Source organism: Dendronephthya gigantea, unplaced genomic scaffold (assembly GCF_004324835.1).
Source record: "Dendronephthya gigantea isolate DGI-Jeju-01 unplaced genomic scaffold, DenGig_1.0 000009F, whole genome shotgun sequence".
NCBI classification, from domain to species: domain Eukaryota; kingdom Metazoa; phylum Cnidaria; class Anthozoa; order Malacalcyonacea; family Nephtheidae; genus Dendronephthya; species Dendronephthya gigantea.
The window spans coordinates 3,377,626-3,404,819 of record NW_021163019.1 but is presented as its reverse complement, the minus strand read 5'-3'; the positions used below and the strand labels follow the sequence as shown (position 1 = coordinate 3,404,819).

The window sequence follows — 27,194 nt, the reverse complement described above, 5'->3', positions numbered from 1 at the left end:
CACTAAAAGACATAAATTTTCATTTAGTTGTAGTTCGGATTCAATTCCAAGGAATGATAAAAATCTCTGGAAACTATCCATGAAAAACAATTCTTTGACTCGCGTTATATAAATAGCATTCAACGCACAACTCCCAAGCAACGTGCCACGCGATTTAAAGACCTTGAACGCATTTGCCAGGAACTGACGTTTTTTTAAAAAACTAACGTTGATGCCTTTCAAACAATCTGTCTCTGGTATGCAACCAGAGTTGTAAAAGATTTGAAAACCAGTCAAGACCTCGTGACACTTGATTCACACTTGATTCACACAATCATACTTGTATCATACCTTGCGCAAATTCCTGCATTTTCACCCAGTTTTTAATGGAGCATACCAAATATTATTCTCTTACATGCATATTGTTCTGGGCTCTATCGTAAAGGCTTTTCAAAATACTGGTAGGTTGACAATGATAAACAATTCATGGTTCATAAAAGAATCCTTTGAGGAATTGACGCAACATATGGGGTACCTGCGCTGTTAATGTTCCAACTTCCAATGAAGATAATCACCAAAAAGCCTCATCAATTAACCTGCAAAATAAGGAAAACTTTAAAAGAAAAATACTGAAATACTCTTATCCTCTCCTAACTTCCTATATTCATGCGACGTGGGAGCGAGATATTCCGGCTTCTTCCGAGCGATGAAGATCGGTCAAGAGCAGACTCCTCTTCCTGAATGAAAGCCAAACTGGGGAGATGATAATCTATTGCTTGGTAAAATATCATCAATGAACAAGTACAAAACCGATATCCTGTTATCACATTAAGTAGGGGACAAAATATGTTCAACAAGGTAGTATAACGCACAGCGTGTGTTAACAGGTTGCGACATTCAATGCATTTTGTCAGTTTTTAACTGACATTCAGGATTGCCGCAAGTGTCTCGGATTTATTAATGTAACATGTTTCAATGTCTCTACGCTACGTGCAGGCTTTTTCTCGGCTATGTTCGCCAGTAGTTAAAATTCAAGAGGCTTGTGTATTCCACCTCGCAAGCAAAGACGTGTATTTGACACGAGAGCTGGGAAAATCGTTCAATTTGCCAGGGCGCATTGCACGCATGATATATTTTAATTTAAGCTTAGAGCTTCAACTAATCCCACGACAATTGAACTGCAAGCGATGCTAATGCCCCATTAATCCTTGCTTAGAAATATGGAAGCGACTCTTAGGGCAAACGGACTAATTTTAGAACAAATTTTGCTGTTTGTGAGAGGTATACAATTTGTGGATTAAATTCAAATATTGAGCTAAGACATCTGATTGTGCAGAGTAAGTTTAGACTTGGGTACACCGCTAGATTGAAAACCATGAATATGAGCTCTGGAGGATTGTAGAGGTCCAAAACAGGTCTTGAAATATAATATATGAATTTAATCATGCGGCCGCAAACACAAACAACCTCGTTTCCAGGGAATTTGAGGAGAAGAGTGTCATTACTTCAATCCCAGACCCAGCTGTCTTTCACTCACGAAGACAATGCGACATAAAAAAGAACGTGGGTCTACCTCCAAATGATTATCCCGGAACGGGATGACAATATCCTGCGCGTTAAACCCTAATATGCGTAATGCTGATCAATCATTTACCAAACGTTTACTTCGGTTTCATTTGTTTCCTCCTGAGCAACACAGGATAAACAAAGGTGTTTACCTGACTTTTGGGAAGAACAGTTTACAAGCAGTATGAAGTTAGTTTAGTTTAGGTTTCCTCCTGATCTTTACTACTAGAGCTCTATAGCGAAAACAGTTTAGAACTGATAGAGCTATCCATGCAGTATAAACAGAGTTTCTTTCTGCAGTAACACTGGACAATAAGAGATGATCCGTACTTTCAGGTAGAAAATAGGTTATCTTTACAGGATCTTTCGTAAAGTTGAACACAGATAGAGCCACCCAGAAAGGGCCTAATTTTAAATAAAGAACTGGTGGGTTGTTGTTAATTTTAATGGCATGCAATGACTTCTCATATTGCCTTAATCCTCGCCATTATCAACCTGTCAATCAAAGTTGGAAGAAATAATTGAAAAAACCTTTTCTGAACGAGACAAGACAAGCTGGGTACACAACTTATCCTTAATTGTTATTTTTATTAACTTTTCCTAAACGAAAGTAAAATACGTGAGCGAACCAAACTGCGTCGATACGATTTCAAATGCAACGTAACACAGGACATTGCAGCCTCAGCAAGACTAGAAAGAATTTGAAATTTTCAGGACCGTTTTCAAGCAGTGTTTATGAATATTTAATATTCATTTCAGATCGTATTTGGATTTGCTCTGTCATGTTTCATTACGGGACCTGAATATTTAATAACAGGTTTTGCGGAAACTAGTGAAAGAAAATTGCGCTGAAAACATTCATGAGTTTTCATATAATGCATAATCAGTTTAGAAAATAAGTTCATCTGGTAGTACAATTAGAGAATTTTAAGATAGAAGTCGCTGGGTTATCTTTAGAAAAGCCAGACAGAGTCTGGGAATAATGAATGGCAATATGTACAGGGTGACCTAAAGTTTTGCTGTTAAAATAGCTTAGTGCATGCATGTTGCGACACGATAAGATACTCGTGCTCATTGCCACATCATGTAGGCAGGAAATGAAGTATTACAGTTTTTCATTCTTTCCTTTAGGTGAAATATGGTTGCAATTGCCATGGGCATCAGAATATTGCTGTAGTGAAAAGAAACACCAGATGCTCTTCTTTAAAGCATACTTGCTTCTTTATCGCGAAGTCACTCATGCAAGGCTGGGTAGCAGAAATAATAACAAGGAGAAAAATGTCTGTTTAAGAAGAATTACGTTTGTTAGCAATTGTTTGATAAGATATTATTAATATCACTCGTCTCCCTCGGCCAGATGACTGATGAAACTTGCCATGACTTTGCACATGTATAAATGCGATAACTGCTTAGAAAAACATCTTTTTTACAGTAATTATGTATTTTACAGGGACAAATATGACATGGGAGATGAAACACAAGATGTTCGTAGCACGCATATAGCTCATGTATAATATACAATTTATAAAGAAAATGAACAAACTAATTTCGCATTGCCTCAATTCTCTGTCAATATTAGATCAAAAAAACCACACTATACGATCAGTGCTAATACAGACGATAGCAAAGAAGTGAGTTTTGATGAAAAACAAACACAGAGTATAAACCAAAAAAAATAACAACGCACGTCTTATCACAAGGTTTTGTGTATTAGGAATGAGAATATTATACAGCATTTTACTCAGCCATCATTCAGCGCCGAAATAACTACATATCATCCACATAAAATGATTTCTTTTTGGGAATAATTTCGAAGAGTGAAAATAGATATTGTCATAAGCGTAATTAGACATCGATATTAAATATTCTGTTCTAGTCGCAACCAAAAACAGCTGTGCGTCCCAAAGTATAATTTGCGTCGCTATCTAATGTCCAAAGAGAGGCCATCGACCTCGAAGCTAGCAGGGTAAAACCATACAGCACTTAAGTAAACTCAAACGTATCCAAATTTCTGTTCAAACAAGAAAGATAAACTATGTATTTATGGCAAGGCAGATATTGACTGCGCGTATTTAGTGCATTCAATGCGGAGTTTGCTTTAAAAATATCCCGGAATTCGCGAACGAAATGAACAAATTTTGAATTTATAATCCAAAGACTTGTGAAAAAGAGTGTATGCCAAGCACTGTTGGGGGGTTTAATATCATAAGATTACTTCTATTGTTCAGTTTCTTAGGTACTGTACATGCTTTATGTATAACACGTGACAACAAGTGATCTAAATAATCTTACACCTTATTCTATCAAAGTCCAGCTTCGTTGAGAAGCAACAATGAAGGAGTCATCCAAGAAATTCCTGGCAGAACTGGTGGAGAGACAAGAGAACGTCGCTTTTGTTCATTTTAGATGAATATATGCAAATATACGAGGGAAAGTTGTTAGATTGTTTCAAGAAAATGTTCAAAGAAATGAACGTTAGACACTTATCACTGTGTCTAGATTCTCAACCAAACAGTAAAAAGCGGAGACGTTAGCGCGTCCTCATGTTTCATTGCTTTTAATTTTAGCTCACAAAAGCCAGCGAAATATATCCATTAAGCCGCGTCGTGTTTGAATAATAATCGATCAACAATCTTCACATGTCATTGTGTTTACAGAGGGATGAAAAATTCTTTCAGCCATTAAAATTCTGCATACAAACGAAATGGGAAATTGCTTTGTCGAAAGTGCAAAAATACATTTATGAGAGTATCTAGGATAAAAAATTACTGTACTCTGAAACTCAATCATCGCATGGCTATAATGAAAGTTATGGGGCTCAGTTAAACGAAAATATTTTTCATTAAAATATATAATACAAACTAGATGTGACATGTTCTTGGCATGGGAAATTAGATGCATTTCTAATTAAATCTAGTATATTGCCTTTATTACTTTGAGTCTGAGAATGGGGTCTTGTGACTCAGAGATCTACATTAGGCTTTATAGAACTATACTACAGAAAAAATGGGACTACCTGCAGTTGCGATGTCTTTTCACATATGACAAAGTGAAATTAATCAGACAAGAGCATGCTTGCATCTTGAATAAATAGAGAACCACAATTATTTCAGAAAGTTCTCCATTTTGACAACTGCGTTACATTGCACTACAAGAAGACGCGGTCTTTAATGGGACCCTCTTACTAAAAACTGGAGTTCAAGACTTGAATAAAATTTCACCTGTTTTTTCAGACCCTATCTCATTGTAATTGTTGACAAAATGCATGAAACCCCTACAAACCCTCCGAATGCTATAATCCTAATGTGAATGTTATACTTGCGAAATTCACTGTTAATAATGATGTAAATATTATCCAAATTTAAGATGTGGTAAACGCGTATATCAATAACCATTTGTTTGTTTCGCAGAGTTTACATTTGAACGAGCAAATTTTGAGTGAAAGCTCTATGAAAAATTTAGGCTAAATTGAGTTTGAAAGAAAGATTCGTTTGTAGAAAATATTCGGGTCATATCTTGATTCATGAGCGGTTATATGTCAAGTGATGATGATGATTTACAGACCCTTGGTTTAATCCCTACACAAAGTACTCACAATATTGTAAATTTATACCTAAGCTTCGTGACCCCATTAGAGGGATTTGATCTGGTTTCGATAGAACCAAAATACACCTATAGCTCTAGAGTTTCGCTTTGCTTCAGGGAAACTAACAACAGTATGAAGCATGCATGCACTTGGCAAACGGCTCAAGGTTCATGATAGCGACATTAACTTAAGGTCATTCATATTCTAAACTTCCTGAAGTTTCGATTCCAAGCAGGCCTCCTACAACTAATGGAATAGCTGAAGTTTGCGAAATGTCCAAGGATAGTAACTATTCAATAAGCCAGACTCGTCACGCCCATGTTCATAGATCAAAGGAACATCTGTTGAACATCAAGCAACGCTAGGAAGCGTTGACAACTAATCTGTCGCTTTTTCTAGGACGACACGTTGCTCCTTAACTCTGCAAACGTTTAGAGATCTAACAAGATTAGTTTAGTATTTAGCCATCGAATACTGAGAAAACATAACGGAATTAGTCGACCTCGGTACACAAACTTTACCACTTCACTAGATGGGCAATCGTGTCGGAGAAATGGTAGTGCAATACATATAGAACAAGAAACAGCCATTTTGGTTTATGTAACCTCACGCATCGTGATTTGATGGGCTAGAATCATTTCATTTCGTGTTATTTTAGTTTATCTATCTATCTCTGGATGTTTACTCGACCCTTGCGGGTCCTGGGCAAACATAACATAACTCATTTCAATGAGCTAAACAGTTTCGTACTTTGCAAACATTTATATATGTATTTTACTTCAACCAAACTTTGTAAGCCAATCTCGGTATACAATTTTCCCGTGAGCTTTCTTTTAAAAAAGCTATGGCTCTGTAGAACGTTACAAAATCAACTGCTCGCCAAAAAACCTACGGTAACAATATCTACATCCGTTTTGTCTTCAACCAGTTGAATAAATTCAAAATATATTACTTCAAAACCTACAATTTTCTCTTTTCTTTATAGTGTCAAGATAGAATCTGTATATATAGAATAGTCTTCCTCTGTTTGTACAACGGAAATGGTAAATTTGCCAATCACAGCTTGGGTGGTCTATAACTCCGCTAACAATATGGCTAAGCGAAATGAAAACACTCTATACTTTATTCATTACCGACATCTTTAAACCATATTCCTAGTCGGGATGCAAAGAAAATGCAAGGCAAACGCCATTTAATTGCAATTAAGCTTTTCCTTAAGCTTAATAGAGAACTCTTTGTAAGTTCAGGAAACAGGTAATTCGAATGAGAAAATAAAAATGCGAAAAGATTAACTGGCTGAAATTAATTACTCAAGAGCTTTCAATCTAAATAGCTTCCTACTAAATCAAAAACATTTGCATGGTCACGTCTTCAAAACTATCAGATACCTGAACGAGAAACACAAAAACTATTCCTTGTACAGTTGAATAAATAAATATATATACGCTTATATGCTTCAATACCAAGGGTATTTCACATTTCCCCCCAAAATTAATAACGAACATGGCGACAAGTATTAAAACTGTTTTCTTTTCAAGGCTGTTGTTGTAATCCAACACCTTATATGCAGATTTCTTGGTGAATTTTTCTATTCAACTAATTTTTAGCATCGTACCCTACCTAAACTAGACAAATGACCTTTTTTTGAAAGAATTGTATCGTATTCTCAAAATTTTGCAAGTGCGAGGAGCTATATGTTAACATTAAAATGACACATAAAGACGCCATTGCAATTTCACCTGAACATGCATGCATGCAGTAGAAAAATTCAGAAACACATGGTTGGCTAAAACAACACATGTCAAGGGTGTCTGACTATCAAAGTTAAGCTAAACACTACAAGATTTAAGCGAGAATATTCCCCAGGTCAGTATTGACCACCGTCCAAAGGGATTGCCTCGCCTTTTTATTTCCTTTTAAGAACATGTCAATAAAACTATCGTTTTCACTGCATTTTAAAAACTCAGGTGGAGGGCGAATGCTTCTATTTGGTAAAAAACATTGCAGTATTATGTGCCTTCTCAAATTTCAGGCGAGATGGACAATGTTTAACCGTTTAAAGTATTCAACAAGTTGTGTATACACAGTGCTTTGAGGAAATTTAGCATATAATGAGAGGAAGGAAAGCTAGAATAATATCTTGTGATGAAATCTCTGTGAAAATTGTTCTTGGTTGAAAACCTTAATCTAAAAGGCTGAATCTTCAAAGGTACAATTCACTTCGCTTCGTGTTTTAAAAGCAAAATAAACTTCCTGAGTGAGGGATTAACGATTTTGGCTGCATGAGATGAACAAAGGACAAAAATGGCGCCTTGGACCGCGTGTATCTTAAGTAAGGTTGGAGAAAAAGACGATAAAATACAGGAAGACGTGTATTAGGCCGTGCAAAAGACCGCTAATTGATGGGACTAACCGATAGTTAGCGTCTATAACTGCGATAGTTTCTTTAAGAGAGAGAAACCGACAGTTAATGATATTATTGTCACGCGATTTGAACCGCTTCGTGGCAGTTTGTGTATTTTAGAGGCTTTCCATATCAAAACACTTCAACATGCAACTCATGATTCAGGCAAGCGCCGAGGTCTATCTAGAATTCTAGCTACACACTGAAAGCTTTCTACCTTTAAACGTTCATGATTGTCGTATTTCAAGCTATGACGATGGACATATATGTGTTGTAAAGGTTATATTTGGTATGAATGCAAGGTCCATTGTTTGTGTACATTACACGGTTTTAGGACTCACAACTTGCTTTTAATTTTACTCTAAATAAACACTTTTTTTACCTCTAAATCATGTGGAAATCATGCTTCTTTACCACAGCAAGAAGTGTGTTTTTCCTTACGCCTTATTCGGTATGAAAAACACTTCATCTACTTAATAAGAACTGGGAGGAAAAAATTAGTGGGCGACCCATTCTAGAATTTCGCAACATGTATAAAAATCTTTTGAAACCACAAAGCGAGGAACAGCTACATTTCGAAGTATTGCACAAAGTTCTGATTAAAATACATGCAATACATTCTGTCCTAAAGCTTTAAATATAATAATTCTATTAGCGCATGAACGCGAAAACATTTTATACTCAGCTCTTGTCCCGAGAACTTTCAAAATGTCCTGTCTATTTTGCCATGACGTGTCGCATAAATGCCAAAAGGGTTGTACATTGTTACTAAACTCACAAAAGAAGCCCAAAGCATGGAAGATGCAATCTCTTCCGTTCATCATAAGCGAAATGTGAGACGTTTGAGAGCTCGCAAGCCGTTGATACGGATGTTTACAGAAATTTAACCTCCATAAAGTCTCACATCAACACGAATTTGGTGTCGTGAACACGTTGTCTTAAACTCTAAACATATGGCAAAGTGATTGTTACGTACTTTATTTAATGTGTTCTCAGCAAGTTAGCGAATCATGTGTGTCTGAAAGCACTATGTTACCGCTATTTACAGAGCTCGACCGCCCGAATGGAACATTAAATGATTTGTTTGATCCTATATTTACCTCGGCCATTGCTCAAAACCTTTGCAAATATTACAGAAAAAAAGCCCTAAAACATGGGCACATTTGTTGGTCATATTTTGAAATAACGCTCGTTATCAACAAAGACATTCCAGCGTTTCCTACATGGGTGTTGGGTAGCCGGATACCCCATTCGCCACCTCAAACTGACTCAGGAATACGAATAATTGTACGAAACATTTACTGCAGAAACAAAAACTCGTATTGATCGTAATAATTAAGGGAAGGTTTGGCCCAATGATTACGATATTTCACGCTAAAAGGTACTGATAGTTTTTCTAATTTCCACTGCAGAATGCTGAGGTAAATAGCAGCTAGCGCGCGTGATGAGTGGCTTTGGTTCTATAGTATAGGCGATGTTGAGATGACTATATGGCATATACTGCAAGGTATAAACGCGCGCCTACAAGGCAATGCTGTCAAGGAAAGAAAACAAGTCAAGTCCATTTCAAACAACATTTATTCCGATCGTGTCAATAATGTTTTTAAGGATTGAATAACGTAAGGCGTAATCTATAAATACAATAAGGAAAATAAATACACACACATGCACTGTACATATCAAAACTTGCACCAAAGATACAACAATTTTGGCAGCCATTAAGCTATCATAATATCTCCCTGCTCCATTCGAGCGCAATTTTCCCATCGAATTTACACAAATTTACAAACTAAACTTGCTGGACATTTCTAATATTATATTACAAACAAATTTATAACGTTCAGATCGCTTTAATACAAGACATTTGAGTTCGTATCAACTTTCTTCTTTGAGTTCAATCGAGGTTAAATGCATGTTCCTTCGCAGGCGAGCTCATAAATTGACGATTCTATTCAGGATTAGTGGTCGAAATTACGTTTCAAATTTAAAGTTTTAAGGATGTTTATGAATAACCAGACAAGGAACAGCTCGAGGATGTATTGATATAGCCACAAGAGGGATAATAAGGATTGAGATTTGCTTCGGTTGTCATCAGAGATGGCGGTTCGAGAGAGGTTTTCGGCAAACCGAATGAAGACATAGGACTCATAGCCGGCACAGGAGGTGGTGTAGATAGGGAGCTTGTGTGATATGGATTGAAATGCATCCCATCGTAGCCTCGGAACTCCATTTCGTGGTCTGCGATGATGTTTTTTATTGCAAAAGGATGATTGAAACCGGGTCTAAATCCAGCGTAATGGGTTGGCGCTAAGAATGACGGTGTGGCGAAACTCTTTCCACCTTGTACTTTAGGAACACCAGGGACATACGGACCAGGCTTCACAAGATGACTTAAATTCGGCTTTTTGTCGGCTTTGAAACGTTTCTGCCGGCGCAAATAACAACCATTTTCAAACATATTTCCACAGTCAGGATGCAAGGTCCAATATGAACCTTTTCCAGGTCGATCAGGAGAGCGAGGCACTTTGACAAAACAATCATTGAACGATAAGCTGTGTCGTATCGAATTCTGCCACCGTTGTTGATTTGATCTGTAGTAGGGAAATAAGTCCATGATAAATTGATAAATTTCGCTTAAAGTTAGCATCTTGTTAGGACTTTGCTGGATGGCCATAGTTATTAAGCTAATGTAGCTATACGGCGGCTTCGCGTGAGTAAAATTCCGTCTTGAAGACAAGGATTTTTCTTTATCTTTGACTTGCCGCGTCTTAGGATCTAGTGGATCCGTGACAAAATCCTGAGCCAGCACTTGTTCCATCATCTTGTACGATTTGATATTTTGAACTATCTACCCCCGCCGCTCTTAGCTTCTCTTAGCTCTAACACGCTCGACGATCAACGCTTTCTACGCGCACTTCCTTGGAGCAATTTCAGTTTTAGTACCCCAAACGATAAACACCAACGTCGATAAGCCACACCCCCTTTATTGTCGAACACAAAGAACTACGAACTGCGTTGCCGTTTATTGACACATCACGCCACCCGCGGTGAAACATTTTATTAAAATATCCAAAGCCACATTATCAAACGTCTATCAGAAAATATGGTTTGCGAATATATGTAGCAACGGCGAAAATAGAGAACTTAAATGATCTCACACATTAAGTCACGAGAGCTTTGGGAAACACTACAAATCAACACTGTGGATAATTAGCAGGACTTTGCACGAAAATAAACTGTTATCGTAAGCCAATGGATATTTAATCTGTCGAGAGGCTGACCTCTAGAAATTATACCTCAACACCAAGTCATATTTATACAGGGTCAATCTATCGGCTCTGCGCTACTCTTGAACTCAGTTGAGGTTATTCCAAGTGTTACTGTAAGAGGAAGTTATTGAAGTGTTCCTACAGAAGGCGACAAAACTAACAGATATTGTGCACTGTTCTCTGTTGAAAACCTTTTTCCTACAGACTTATCAGGGTTTATCAGTTATTTACGCACTTTTCTTATAAATATGATCGGAAACCTGTTTGTAAACTATTTGTACTTCCACTCCGCGTCGCACCAAGGTACCTGCATTAATTAATAATTTTTGACACCCGTTTCAAACTGTACGAGTCCCCCATCCTCTATGAAAATCTGCAATTTTGGCTGTTGTGATTTCATCATGAGGTTGATTTGGCCAGCATTTTTCAGTTGTCTAGTTGTAACTTGGCACTGTTTATTGTCGCAAAGACTTTAAATTTACATAACAAATAACCCAGCCAAGTCATTCTGTCATACAATCGCTGAGATGAATTTCTTATCGTTCGCTGCAGCTTTGCGCAATGTTTCTTTGTTAAACGCAGAGTTCAAAAAACCACGCGAAAGCAATCCGCGGTGTGTGTGGGTAACTAAGGAAGCGAAGTAAATTACTGGAAAAGGAAAATTATAATTGGATTTTCATACCAAAGGCTGTGAGCGGAACTTAAACTAAAAAGGTCTCCTTGTAATACGAGATTAGCGGCGCCTGATGAGAAATTGAAAGTTATAGTTGAAACTGGTTATTCGTAGTTGACTCAAGTATCAAAAGCAGTTGGTTGTTAATTTGTTTACGAAAAAGCTATAAATGTTTTGCGATCAACTTAAATGTGTTCTTTCGTAGTAAATATTGTCCGTTCCTATCATAGGTATTACCATTTTAATGCCAAATGCGACACTTCACTTCTGTCAAGCGTAAACGGATAGGAAATTAGGTGCACGTGTCTCGTATGGAGGGTTGAAATGCTTGCGATAAGCAAGCTTCAATCATTTGACTCGTGCGTGGTTTGGCAACGAAGCGGTATAGGAGTGGTGAAGTCGAAGCAATGACTTGAATAATCTTCATTTCCGGGGAATGTACAATTAATTAACGAGTTTTGAGACGTCAATCATAGCTCTTCTTATTATGTATGTAAGCAGCTGTATAATTTCGCAATTATTGTTCTCAATTGCAATTGGTGTGCTGCGTTTCTCGGCTCTATCCTTTATCCAACCAGCGCACAGAGATATTGGTGGACAACTAGGGCACAATTAAAGCTTGTTTGAGCTCGTTTCCTTGTGAAAAAGTACACCTGCAGCGCTAAAACAAAACGACGATTAACAGAACAAAAACCAAAACCAGATACACACATCAAATCAAGCTCTGTTTTACTGAAGTGTTAATTTAAGCTGATATCTTCGCATGGGACAACCATGTTCATTCCCTCTCCGTAGTACATTAACGTAGCATATTTCTGAGCTCAACAATAGAGCTGCAGCCCGTTAAATTAATTGATATTCAGTCGAAACAGTGAATGTAACGCTTTTCTTTGTGTCATGAACACTGGGAAACCAAAATATTACAACTTTAACACAAAGGGAAATACTACCACGCAGTTTAGCTTAACTATACAGCTATAGTTTGGACTGTGCATATAGTAGTAAATATATACATGTATCAATATGAAAGTTTGCTGAACTGCTAAAGCTTTACATATGGGTTGTCTAACATTTGCTCAAGCTATAAAATACATGGTCTGTAAATCCTGAGACATCAATATATTTACTGGTTTACTTTGTACATAATACTAGCAATATGTATGTATCAATAATCCAGTTTACAGAAATGCCATAAAGCCTTAAATATTGGTAGTTTAACATTTGCTTAAGTTGGAGACAGGTATCGTGGGACAGAGATCAGTTAAGGAATACAAATGCACTAAAGATCAAGTCATGGACCTCGTTCACACAAAAACACACGTATATACATATACTGAACGGTCATAGTTTCATATATTAGTAGTCTAACATTTGTTCAATTTATAGATGGGCACGTAAATCGTTTAGACAAATCTATGCATGTGTTTGCAATCTTCCCAAGTCTTGTTAAACAGACACGAATTTGTTGACAATTCAAGCGAACGTAAGTAGACAGATTATGTCACTTGCTTCACGGCTGTTGCAGGTTATTTTCACGGCTGATGTGCATTTCAAATGGATAGAATTCAGTCCTACATTGAACCTAAGATTTCAACTCGAAACATTGAAAGTATAAGCAAGAAAAAAACTTCAACAGAAAACGGATATGAACATAATCGTATATATATATATATAGCCATGGCAAATCCTATACAAGCTTTTGTCAAGATATTTTCTTTTTGTTTGACCGTAACCCACACACAACGATTTCTCTAAAGCTTTCTATCCTACATAGCAATATTTATCGAATCATGAAAGCATTATTATGAAAGTTAATAAAACGAGAGATGTGTCGTGGTTAGTCTTAAGTCAAGTGTGCTTATTAAATTCTATTGTACTCTTTGTCACGGCGCTTTTGTGATTTTTAATTTCCTTATTTCGTAACAGGGTATTGTGTGTAAAAAGCCGTAACTAAGAAGGTTAATGTTATTCTAAGCAAATTGTTTTAATCATAACAACGAAAGCGGTAAAGCTTAATTTAAACTATTCGTTCAAGCCTTCCTATTTCCGCTGCGAAATGCGATCTCTCGTGAAAATACAAATTACCATTTATTTTAGTTGCTTCGTGTTTCCGTCACGATGTTGTTAAAGCACGAATTGATTTGCATGAGGGCACCTGTGTCGAAAATGACGACGAAGTGGAATTATCAGAAAAATATTTCACTTCGACGATGGTTAATTTTAAATTTGACCACCATCTGTGACAATATCTCAAACACACCAGTAACCATTGAAGAGAAATGCATCACAATTAACCTCACAGAAATTTAAACATCGAGACCATTGACCCATCATTAAAACAGTAAAATAACCAAACGGTAGGCGACCAAGAAAGAATTGAAATGTTTAAATCGCAAGTTAATTACTTCAATTATAAACATCGTTTGTGTGTTGTTTGCCAAGACGACCACAGACTGGGAGAACTTAACTGCAGTCTTGTGTAAACTTTATTCACTCATCAGCGCTCAAACACATTAGATTTACACAAGCCATTTAGTGCCCCCCACGTGAAGTTAGAATGCTAGCTACGTGATATGACAGCTTGCATAATATAAGGCTAAAATTGGACTAGAACCTGCTTTGCTGTATATTGCCGTCAGTCTAACCCCCACGCAAAACTGACATGGAATTCGAAAAAGGGTTTGCGCAACGTTGAATGCCATAATGTCATAATGAATGGTTTAGATCATAAAAGCACCGACTTTCATATAAACATAGCTTCGCGTAATAAAAAGACCCTCAAGAAACATTTCGTGCACGTTTTGAACAACGACGGTCTGCCATCTCTAATGACTTCTGCCGGACAAAGGATCTTTGCTCAGAACGCGAATGTTTTCTTTGCCTTTTCCAAGTATAGTCAATATAAACGAACCTGGGCTATTTTAAACGTAATGCTCACAGTCCATACATCCTGGTCTCAGCAGTCGCTGACAGACAACATAATCAAGTATTTCACAAGGTCTTCATGCACACAGAAAAACATGCATCAATAACATCATTTAAAATTAGAAATGAATGGGAATGAACAAAATACTAGTAAACACGTATTAAATAACGTTTACATGCAGATAATATCAATTCAGTTACGGGCGGTTTCAAACATCATCAAAGGACACTATAATAACGATAAGCAACGACTTATGCACGTATATACGATCAAAAAAATTAAATAAAATCTCTTAATTTTTTTCTGGTTCTTGCTTAACAAAGGCATATTCTTTCTAAATAGTTGTTGCTGTGCGATAGAGGCTTACTATGGGGAAGACAATAACAAACTACTGCATAATTTAATGAAACGATTAAACACCACAAATGGGATTTGACGATTATAAAACCAACGAAAAAAAATTGCCAAACAGTGAGATCTGAAAGAACTTTCGCTGTGAAATAAGTTCAAACAAAAATTCAGAAAGGCGACAGTGTTTATAGAGCTAACAAAGATTAATAAAACAAAACGAAATTTTTAAACAAGACGGAAAATATTTGATTTTTTCATGAGGCCAGGTAAACAAACATTCCCCTTTGCCACGGACCGCGGGTTTACTTTAATGACTCGTTATATGAACAGACATATTTAGTCGGCAAATTTTTCATTGTGTTTAAGGAACGGCATATTAAATACTTCTGAAACAGTCGACGATTTTGCGTTGGAGGATAAGAATAATTAGCATGAATTGAGGGGAGGAAATCTCGTGAAACATTTAAAAACTTATTAAATATTCACATCGTGTGGTTTTAGGGAAGATGCAAATATTACCTAAGTCAATATCTCTTTCCGAACACGGCAACAAACTAACCACACATAATGAGTCAGACTAACATATACACGCATCCTTGCTTTGACTTGATTTTAAACTAACAAACTGCATGACCAATATCAACAGATATTAGAGTTACATCTTGTTTATACAAGCAGCTAGTGTTATGAAGAACACACTGGGATATCTTCACAGTCCGAAGTTCCACTAAGAACTTCAAAATGAATGCTTACGAATACATATATCAAACGAGAATACCTCGTTTCTTCCCAAATGAAGCAATATCATTTTATATGATTGGGATAGATCGCAGTTTCAGTTGTAAACTATCAGTTATCATGAGGCGATGCTGGAATGGACAAAAGCTAGTAGAAAATTAGCTAAATCATGTATTTATTGAGGTAGAAAGTGGATGGTTTTATTTGGTGCATGTAACTATCTCACTCTTAACCAAGCCTAATTTAAACAATTCATCGAACTAAAACTGAATTTACAAATAACTTAATTTTATAGCGTGTTTTCAACCTCCCATTTCATTAGTAGGAAACTGATACAGCGTGGCAAAACGTGCAGGTTTGAGTGAAGAGAAATTGTGGTGTATTGAACGATAACCGTACGTGGGGGCCTGGACGTCACTAGTAGCACGTAACTTTATAGAAGTTGACGTTCTCTTGTCTAAACGAGTCGATTGTTTCATCACGTATGTTACATTTCGCATATCTGCGATGAAATCAAACATTCGCTTGGCATCAGTCGGCAAGATGTACAATAACCAGTATCTAATCAGAGATGACCCTTCTTAGTTTTACCTCAACTATATCAATAAGTTACCTTAAGCTTGTTGTAAATATTAAATAACGCTACAAAGCAAACTGGCGCCTCTAGACAATATTTGAGTGCGGTTTATATGAAGCGATATAACCCTGACTTATCTGGTTATATTATCTATTAGCAAACTTTAGCTTATCTTATTCCTATACTGTATGACCACGATGTTTACTATAGAGCAATATTGACGCACAATGTATGCAAGCGTGGCAAAGAAAGACGTAAACTCCATGAACCACAAACATGTGAGATGAAAAACGATAGTTTAACATTGCAAATGCGTAAATCTTTACGAGAAATCAATGTCAATCTTGAATGTCGAATATAAATATTTGTGAAAATTACTGTTCCTGGACTATCAGTGATGACAAACCTATAAGAACACATGACACGGGTCATCGATATAAGCTGGATTGAATTCTAGCAATATAAATTTGTATTTTTCACGATGATTTTTCAAGTATGGACTTTGCCCATGACTTGACAAGTTGAGTGTATCCGGTGGGCAATTTTGATATAAATATTTATACAGTGGAATGAAAGAATATACAATTTAGTTGAGTGTTTTAAATGGACGTCAGTGTATCTCTGAAATGCATGCTTTACATCATGCCTCAGTCATGAATGACAATGTAACTCTGAACAATAATTGTTTGCAAAGCATGCTGCGGCATTTTCAAAGATATTCAATTCTACGTCTAAAATGTGTCATTACATGCAGTTTCACTCGGAAATCTTGTGCTAATTAAATAAGGCGTAGTGTGACGACTTTCAATTTTAACACAAGCTCAGTCAGGTGATATCTGGTACAGGTCTGCCTAGCTTATTGTAATGCACTCTTTTCAAGTTATATCTCGAGTACTGCATGTAAATTTCTTTTTCTGATATCTTTCCTAGCATTGCTCCAACATGCTGACATTCAGCATTAATTGTCTACGCCTTCAACGGCGGCGTTGACAGCCATCGCGTCGCTACGAAAAGCTTTATGTTGTTCGAGATGGTCCCTCAAAAATGTGAAGAAAACAAAGGCGGAGCGACAATTAACAAATCAATGTCTCGCCCCCACACAGGATATTCAGGAACGTTTTTACAGATGAAATTAATTAAATGTGTTTACATTCTTTTAATCTTGTGCATGAAGTTATTCAATGAAACGATGACTTAAAATACCAAATATCAAGTTGAACTTTGATTTCAAATAACTGTTACAGCTTGCAATGTTACGATGAGGATAATTTGGTAATTGGGTGATGTCGGTTCTTCTCAACGTGAGAGCGCTCAGAGTAGCTGGTATTCAAAGAGTAAATTGCAATGGATTGCGCTGAAAATACTTGGTGAATACCATCGTAGGTATGCAATTGCAAGGATGCCAGCCAGCAAACCACGAGGTGACTATTTCATGTAACTACAACTCAACATGCAAACATGGGCATATTGATAGTGTGCGTGGTGTCGGTGGTGAGGTGTTTCACCCTAAAACCATGACGCAATTTCCTTCCTATGTTGCAAGGTCATGACTTTGTATTGTCTGAACGAATGCCAATTTCAATTGTTATATTGTCCTTATAAATTTCTAATGCTCCAAGCGACTCACTCGCTGTCAATCTTAGGTTTCAATGTACAAGATTTCGAAACTTGAGATCGACTTTTATAAAAAATACATGAACACGTGCAAAATGATTGCATACTCACTTAATCTACCCATAAAGCAATGCTTTGCGATTAGAAATTACAGCCTACCATGAATTAAAAATGGTTATTGTTTACACATTCATCTTGTGGTGTGACAATGTTGAAATGATGCAATTGAAAGTACATATTTTGGGACATCATGCATGCAGTGAAATTAAGACTGTGTTCAAATAAAGTAATTATCTTGGCATTAAATATTCCACCGGCATTCAAGTGCCTGGTACAGGAACAAAGACGTGACCTCATATTAAAATTAAACGTTAAATTATTGCAAGGAAATTTCCTATCGGCCTACGATTATACTTAAGTAAAAAACAAACCCAACGATATTGTCTCTCCGTTTCTCATTGTTTGACATAACGAACTTATGTTGAACTTGACCTGAGCCTTGTGAAATCATTTCCTCAGCTTATGAACCAACCCAGACAAAAAATTGGCAAAATAAATCAAATACACTTAATTCTTATCTTGTAACAAAGAGATTACCGCCTGGAATAAAATTTCAAAAATTTACAAAAAATACCTGAACTAAACAATTTTGGCAGCAAGAAGATACATTCTATGTATATCAATCTATATCTTGTATGAAGGATTGACCGCAAATATATACTGGTCTTCATTGTCTGGTGTACCGAAAAATCTTACCAATTCTCTCAAGATTTTAAACCAAGGTCATGCCTTATTTTAAAACGCAAAGATTTTTAAAAGAGAGAAGCAGAAAGCTACTCTTCATTCTTACAAAATGTTTTTCTCACGTTCATGAGAACTAAATCATTGTACTGTAAAATATGGTAATTTCGTTGGTTGTCTCCCAGCAAGAGGTCTCTTATCATGGCTTTTCACAATACACTGTGTCATCATTACAAATTCCTTTATAAATACAGTTTATACAAATTTCCTATATATTCTTTTTAATAAAAATGCGAATTCAATATTTACAGTTAATATACAGTGATGCATGTGAATATATAATATTCTTGAAATTCTGCTGACAGACCACAAAAAAAATCCCCGTGAAAGCGCTGTGAAAAAAGGAAACATTGTCCACTGTTCTTCGTCCTATTGATTGAATTTCAGGCCTCGATTCTGATGTTTAAAGTTCCTCAACTTTATTTTCAATTGCCATCGGCATCGTCCAAAAACTCCTCTGCATAATATGTCATTCCTCTCTTTCTTAAATGGACTTTCATTTTAATTTGAACGTTTGTAGGATTTTTTTGAAAGTAAAGCGATCGCCAGTGATGTTTACAACGCTTTTGAAAGAGCATTAGTTGATTTACGTCTTCGTCCGAGAGAACAGCGGACATTCGAGCTAACCTCACTGATCTTTCGATGTCTTCCATGCCAGCTGTTATATCATCATGACGAGAACGCGACACATTCAAAGCACAGAGCTCCACATCGTTCAAGCCATCAGGATCATTGGACACCATTTTTTACATCATTTCAAAATGTGAATGGTACGTACTGATCTCAAAAAATTAACTGGATAAAATCATTCGGGCCGCCATTTCGAATACATCGCGCAGCGCACAGAATTAATTTATTCGGTCCGCCATTTTTAAAACATCGCAAAGTTCGCGCAGGAATTTAAGCAGAACAGTGAAATCTTGAATAGTTTTTATGCATTGCCCTTTTGCATGGGGGAGACATGTGTCGTTCAGTCGTAAAACCCAATTTCTCTAGCGCAGTTTCTAATATCTTATAAACAAAGTAAATGATTAACTCACGTTCTCAGGTTGGTTGGAATCCTTTGAGGTGTTCACATCTTGCTTCCACTTTTCAGCCAATGTTTCAAACAACTGGATAAACACTGGACTTTGTACTTCACCTTTGGCAATGATCTCATCCCTGAGAGCGTAGGCACCATTCATGTCGTTTTTCTTGCCTGTCATGAAGTAGACAACGTAAAACAAAATGAGAATACGAGTGAACGAGAAAAACCCGGAGACCCTGCCAATGATCACAATCCCTTGTGTGTCAGTCAGTCCGCCAGTTAGCCCGTCCATCTCTGTGCCACGAGTCTCTCGTGCACCAATTTTTGATTTTTATCATCATAATTTCAAATCAGTCGCTTCAAGTCCTACTCCATGTTCCAAACACTAAAAGTTTTATTGTTCTCAAACTGAGAGGCGACGCAAACGATTGGTTATTATTCTATCTACCTCAAGACTTAATCCTGGATGCGAGGGAAAGGGATTCATTCACATATAAACACTCTTGAGACGATCTTTAGAAAATTCTTTGTCGACAGATCAAAAAGGAAATTCTTACCGTATGCATATAAAAGAGGTTCGTATAAGCTTCTTGGTTTCAATCCTTGATCCTCGAGGAACGCGATTAAACTCCGAATTAATTCAACCTGTAAAAAACAAAAATTTTATCCTCATCAGTGAAAATCTCTCCCAGCTCTTGTTTGCAAAGACTTGAGAGTTCCCAGTATGTGTTGAACAAATTCAGGATCTATCACCAGACCCCCAACGAATTTGATGCGGAGATCGACAGTTCGAGACACACATTTATGATGCCACACCGCCCTGACGTAGAGTTACAAACTTTCGATCAAGTTATACATATTAAAAATGCCAGTTTTGCAATAAAAACTAAGCTCACCTTGCCCAGACCCGCAGCGTTCCTTGCGATGCCTTTATAATGGTAAAAATCGTGTTTAAAATCATCTTTCTAGAAAATAAGAACACAAGTATATCAGTGGTTTCATGAAAGACAAACGACCTGATTTTCAGCCGAGCTCAACCATGTTCACTCACTTGAACAATCTCGTCAACTTTGTCTTCGGCACCAGCATCTAAATACGCAACAACTAAACCATGTCGCATCTTGTTCTTTTCTTGTTCAGGCAAAGATTTGGACTTTGTGATATCGTTTGAGACTAAACCACGAGAAAACAAACGAGTCACACACACACACGTTATTCACGAGTTTCAAAATCATCAATATCAACATATATATTAATGTCAGTTTCAAAACAATGATCCTGCATGCATGCACATGCCCAGGACTTGGAGTAAACACATAATACAACCTTCCACAACTTACATTCATCTAACTTGGTGATGTCCTTCTTAGAACCCAGTTCCCTCATGAGATGAACACAGCAGGAATGAATGGGAAACTTCTCAAGAGGTTTGCATTCTTCCTGGTATATCGCCCATGCTCCATCAGTATCACTCCTGATTAACATGCAAATAAATAGATCTTATAGCGGAATGCCATATACAACTTGAAATTCTGTATGTGCAGATAGAAGCTTGAATATATTATACCCACCACTTCAGTTGAGCCATCATTAACTCGCTGTAGTTCAAAAATATATTTTCAATGTTTTTTGACTTCATTTCTTGAAGAAGTTCCTTGATCTTTTCAACATTTCCTTAGGAAAAAAAAAGAATTGTCAGCTTTTGACGTTTGAGACAATTCCCCATTACACCTTCATGCATTACTGTACCCTCGATGCAAGTATGCAGGGATGGAAGAGGGGATGTATGGAATAGTTGGAAATGAAATTGGATATATAGCATTGTGCACAGTCGACAGAAACTATAGACACAGTGGTCGCATACCATGTTTTCTGTAAGCTTGTAAAAGATAATTATAAGTATAAGAGGACATTTCATTATCCATCTCTTTCATTTCAGCAATAATTCTCTCGGAATCTGGAAGAGAGAAGGACATTCAAAATGATGAACTTATCCTGGTGATATGGAGGACATTTTTAACTCAAGGAACTTACTGTGAACATCGCCTTTCTTTGCAAAGAATCTCAGATACTGAGAATAAACTACAAAGGCTCTGCTTCCCGTTCCGTGTTTTCTGAAAGAAAATCATGCGAGAGATGGTTAGGTCATGTGGTCCGACGACAACCAATCAAATTGTTCACATACTCCTTGATTTTGTCAGCCATTTCGATGTTTCCTTTCATCAAATGAGCAATGATGGCGTGTGATACCGCAGCATCGAACGGTCTATGAATGAAATGGACAAAACAGGTTAACTACACCACTACTGCATCGTTTCTGGGACTGAAAACTCAAGGATAGCTATGCGTTAGCAAGCTCCTTATTGCAAGCGTTCAGGCAAGACTCAGGCTGCCCTCGAGGGGATGAAATATCTCAACAACTTACTTAAGACCCTTTTCAACCATGTCATCAAAAATCGCTGTAATTCTCACTCGGTTCTGCAGCGGATCGTTAAAGAATATCAAGATTATGATAAATGAGTATGATTCACTGTCAATTACCACGATCCTTGCATGGATCGTGAAAAGATTGATGCCTACCTTAAAATCAGTCGTGAAACCAAGATTTCCAACGTTATTCTTAGCATACGCCAAGAGAAGATAGGAATAAGCGGCTGGATCGTCTGGAAACGAGTCCTGGATGCGATTGAATGAACTATTATTTTGTATCCTATTCCTTCGTGAAAGATGATCTAAGATTGCATTGCATAATCTCACCGGAAGAGAACTCAAATGCGGTACACTTATCTAACTTACATTTACTACATTGAATGCAAATTCTGCAGCTTCTCTCCTCCCCATGTTTGACGATTTCTACAACAAAGCATGAAGGTATTTTAAATGAAAATATCTTAACGAATATTTCAATAATTTAACTATTTGTACCTTCAGTATCTCACGATAACTGCTCGCATCTGGTTCCACATTATTTCGTTTTAAAATGCGTAAAAACTGCAAGAAAAAAAACGAAAACTTTACCAGATGAAAATAAATCAAGTTACTTTCTCCACAGCAAGTGACTCTGATGCCTCGTCGTACGTCATTCTCAACTCATACTCGCAGTAAATAGTTATTTTCATGAGAGATTTACCTCGAAAAATTCATCCGTTGTGTCATCTTTAGTGAGAGCTGATAAAACACGGGAGAATACCCTCGAACCAGCATTTACATTCTGAAATAGATCCCAGCGTGAGCGAGTGAAAATATTCAATGTAACAGTGCTTGTCTGATAAGTTTAAACTGGAGGTAAGAAATATCTCCACATTCACTTGAGGTAAGGTTGAACTTCGTACAGCCAGGCGAAGAGTGTATTGTATCAATCAGAATGCAAACTAGAGAACGAATGATTTCACAAACCTTTTCAAACAACGCTTCCATGAAACCAATAAGTTTACGAGAGGCGCTTCTTGTTCGAGAAATTCTGTTGATCAACGTGTGCACACAGTTCTCTAAAAAGAAGATAAATTACCGAAGCCAGTGAGAACCAAACGATATAAAAAATCAACGTCAATTCCGAGCCTAAGCAATAAACTATACTCGGACTTACCAACATCCATTCCTTTCTTTTCTGCGTATAAAATTGCCTGAAATATAACAGAAAGGAAAAAATCATGAAGAAATAAGCGTGAAGTGGTTATGAAGTATAAAGTCTAGTCAATTGTGGCTGAGATTTGACTATGATAAAATAACAAACCTCAACAGCATCTTCAGCTCTGTCGTCCCTAAAATATTGGAAAAAATCGAGTTTCGGGATGAAATGAAAAGATTATAGTTAAAAGTGATTTGAAATCTCGTTGTGTTTTGCGAACCGTTTAATCAACAATTCAAGACATGGAACAAGAGCTTCATCCTCGACAACATCGCCACTTGCGTCAACTACAACAAGATAAACCAGGGTTCACGTTTAATCTTTTCCTCTGCAGTGTGTGATTATTATAATTTAAGATGAAATAAACTTACTCAACTTCTTAATCCCTTCCAAGTCCAGTCTATCAGTGAAGAGATGCAATGCTGTCACCTTGCTCTGATATGACATTGAGGCTTCCTCAATATTCTAAACACGTTAAATGAAGAACTTTATTTGATTGTACATTGACCAAAATTTTTCATTTTTTTAAAAATCTTGCTGTTTCTCAATCATGTTACACACTGTATGGTATGTAGTTGTGCAGAAGGTTTCATTGCATTTTCATTGTTCAAAATGTATCAAAGAAGCATAATTTTTTACCTGCAATGATGTCATCACATCTTGTGGACTTTTATTTTCCCATTTAAGAGCTTTCTTTCCATAATAAATTCTGTGCAATTGTCAATGAGAAATGAAGAGCATAAAGTTGTTGCACATTGTTTTTGTTGTCAATGATTCAGGTAAAAGGTGTCAACAGAATGAATGGTAAAACTTACAGATTATTATCCAACCGTAAGTTTCTCTGTCTTATAAATGTGAGAGTTTCCAATGCACCTGAAAATGAAGCGGACAAAAGCAGTTATTGATGAAGAAATGATCTTTCTTATCTGGCAATATCTGCAAATTGAAATAATTACCTTTGCCATCATCATTCTTGATTGCATCAACCATCATTGGATAGAAATAATGTGGGCGAACTATCAAACCCTAAAACAACAGATCCTTCCGATTATTTGTGTAAAAAAATTATTGGTGGAATGACGGATTTAAATTATACCTTCCAAGTCATAGCTTCAATTATTGCTAAGCTCAGAGCTGCAAGAAATTTTAATCATAGAATAAGAACATTTGTTGGTTGGTAATTCAATGAAAAAATATCCAGAATATTACCTCTGTCATGCTTCCCAAAACTGAAGTTTAAAGACAGTTCATAAGGAGACTTCAAAATTCCAGCCTCATCCACTTTTTTTAACATAGAAACTAACAACTTGGGCTCCTTAAATGTAAGAATAATTTACTAATAATCAGTAAAATAAATTGCGAACCCACAGAGATTAACTTAAACAACTAACAACAAGGAACAAAGTGAAGCATATATATGGTCTTTTGCACCTGTATTGACAGAACCAGTTGTCTCATAAACTCTACTTCTGGCACAAAAACTTGTTCACTGTTAACCATTTGATTCCTGGGCAAGACTTTAAGTAATTCCAGAGCATTGTCATGAAGTCCTCTGGCGATTAAGTTCTTCAGGACGTTTATTAATTCTTAAGAAAAAAATATTCACAAACAGTTGACACATCAGGAAAATTTTAAAAAACACTTGAATACACTTCCCCACTTACCACTGTTAAACACAGACTGATTTATGTTTATTACATTCAAAACCTGAAAAAAAGTTTATTTCAATTGTTAAAAATACAAAATAAATGTTGTTAGAAAACTAGCTTTAACTTCCAGCATCCTATACACAATGTTTTTTTCTCATTGAACTACCTCTTGAATAATATTATAATGCTTTGCTCTTGCTAAAGCTTCCACAATGGCCATTGATACTCCAGCTGGAAACATTCCTTTCTTTTCAGTTAATTCAGCAACAACCTGAAGTACAACATACAAGATAAGGTCAAACTTGTGTTGAAAAAGTTCTGGAAGGCTGAGATGAAATTAAGTAGGAAAAATAACCTTCTTTATATTTTCCAGATCCCCAGATTCACTGTATGCAGTTAACAAAGCCATGTAGGTATCCATGCCTGGTTCTAAACCATTTTCTCTAAATAATGTTCAAGAATTCACCAGTGAAGGTCATATATAACTACAACAACAAAACAGGATAATTTGGAGTTTTCAAACAATCATACATACCTCATTGTTTCAATGATGCCAAGGGCACTTTCCATGTCACTGGAATTGAATGAAAAAAAATACAATTGTAATAATAGCATTGGTCTTGTAATAAACAATGCCAACTAGCTTGGAAACCGTCAGGCAAATACTCACCCACTTCGGCTGTAACCAGTAATAAGTGATGCATAAACTGCTTCAGTGACTGGAATATCCAAAGTTTTCATCATCCCCAACATTTCACTATTCATAACGAACAACAAAGAGGGTGGATATGTTCCAATTGGTTTAAAACCTAATATTCACAATACATATACTTACAGTGAACCAACCATATCTCCTTTTTCACAAAAAGCTTGAATGAATAGCACCAAGGTTGTCTGAAAATGAATAAATAATAAATAACAAAATAAAAATGGATTCATTTCTGTGGCTTTAACAAATTAATAGAAATTATTTAATAGAAAAAAATGTTTACTTGATTTGGTTCCACATTACTGCTCTTCATCTCTTCCAGGATTTCAAGAGGACTGAAGGAATGATGATTTTGAAGATACACAGACAGCAATACATTGTAATGACTCACATCAAATTGGATACCTTGTAAATATTGTTTGTTAAAAAAAATACTCAGAAACAACATTAGTATTGTCCAGATAAAATTAAATAATCTGGTTCCAGATGTAATTTTTTAAAGAAGAAAGCAAAGATACCTTTTTCTTTAAGTTCTGACCAGAATCGTTTTACAAGTTTCGTTCGTTTTTTAGGCATGGAGGTGAACAGTTGATTTCCACAGTTTCTGATTAATTGATAGAGCAATAAAGGTGGTACATCTCTTTCTATATAACAGGAAAAAGGTTTTTTCCAGCGAGATGCAAAAAATCACAATCTTCTCTCATGTAAGTAAATAAATAGGAATCTGTCGTCATTCCTGAAGATCCTAGAATTGGCCAATGTGACCATGGTTGAATGTCAATATGGCCCTGGGCCAGCCCATACCCTCCCCAATTGTAATTGTGCTATCAATGTCTCTGACTATGAAGAGAGATTTGACTTATGTATTTGGTACAGTATCCTGACAAAAAGTAGATAATAGAAGTACTGTATTAAATCAAACATCAATATACAAAATCAAAAAATATTGCAAAATATGAATAATAATTACCTTCAGCATTCTTAATAACTTGAAAAGCTTGAAGTAAGGTTTCTTCATGTTTGACAGAACCAAGACGCTGAGATATACGATGCAGGTCATTCGATGAGCCGCTTATCAATTCCGAATCATCGCTTTCGCTTGTTAAAGTCCCAACTTCAATTTCCCTTGACTGACCACTTGTGGTCCCGGAGTTCGGGTTACCATCTTCAACAATACTTTGTGAATAACTACAGAAATATTTAGGACTTAAATCAACCTTCCATTCAACTTTAAGGTTTCGTCTCAACAATGGAGATAAAACAGCTGGCTTAGATTGACAAGAACGCAACGATAACGCAGTTAAACTTCGCAAGGAAACTCTTGCACATTGTCGCACGATGGCCGCCATATTGGATTTGTTCCTCAGGACCACTGAGCTCTATATCGAGACTGGAGGATGGTCGGCATACCAAGATTACAAACTAAATGTGTTTGGTCAAAAAAATCCAGTTTTGCTCAGATTTCTCGGGAATAAATTAGCCAAACAAAGTTTTGCAGTCTCAGAGAAATATGTTTTGCAAATTTCTTTTGCATGTTTAAGGTGATTAATAGAATCCCGATCTGCAAAACGACTGATGGACGTTTTGTTAAATTGTGAACGGGGTTCTTTCTTTCATACTCGAGAAAGAACGCTGGCTTATTTATTTTCAGTTTGATACAAAGCCCCAGGCTGAGCCCACCTAAGATTTCCGACTTT

The 27,194-nt window shown here is 36.5% G+C and overlaps 2 protein-coding genes across 2 annotated transcripts; both read right to left on the bottom strand.

Annotated features, from left to right (window-relative positions):
- Positions 1-400: 400 nt before the first annotated feature.
- Positions 401-26,846, bottom strand: LOC114517761 (leucine-rich PPR motif-containing protein, mitochondrial-like). Its single transcript, XM_028537575.1, has 35 exons — positions 26,468-26,846; positions 26,016-26,141; positions 25,781-25,902; positions 25,624-25,682; positions 25,459-25,545; positions 25,324-25,362; positions 25,144-25,231; positions 24,955-25,059; positions 24,804-24,846; positions 24,571-24,725; positions 24,349-24,454; positions 24,236-24,273; positions 24,096-24,165; positions 23,955-24,012; positions 23,779-23,848; positions 23,511-23,604; positions 23,360-23,426; positions 23,245-23,272; positions 23,098-23,134; positions 22,908-22,999; positions 22,642-22,722; positions 22,437-22,502; positions 22,308-22,364; positions 22,092-22,187; positions 21,937-21,989; positions 21,697-21,777; positions 21,546-21,625; positions 21,376-21,468; positions 21,083-21,185; positions 20,852-20,985; positions 20,563-20,684; positions 20,408-20,476; positions 20,069-20,156; positions 19,525-19,682; positions 401-575 (listed from the first exon to the last, which is right to left on the bottom strand). Exons 1-35 carry the CDS (start codon positions 26,844-26,846, stop codon positions 567-569), a joined length of 3,153 nt encoding a protein of 1,050 aa, XP_028393376.1. The 3' UTR covers positions 401-566.
- Positions 9,096-10,492, bottom strand: LOC114517765 (forkhead box protein A2-like). The gene has a single exon (XM_028537583.1). The coding sequence runs from the start codon at positions 10,354-10,356 to the stop codon at positions 9,538-9,540; it is 819 nt and encodes a 272-aa protein (XP_028393384.1). The 5' UTR covers positions 10,357-10,492; the 3' UTR covers positions 9,096-9,537.
- Positions 26,847-27,194: the final 348 nt, after the last annotated feature.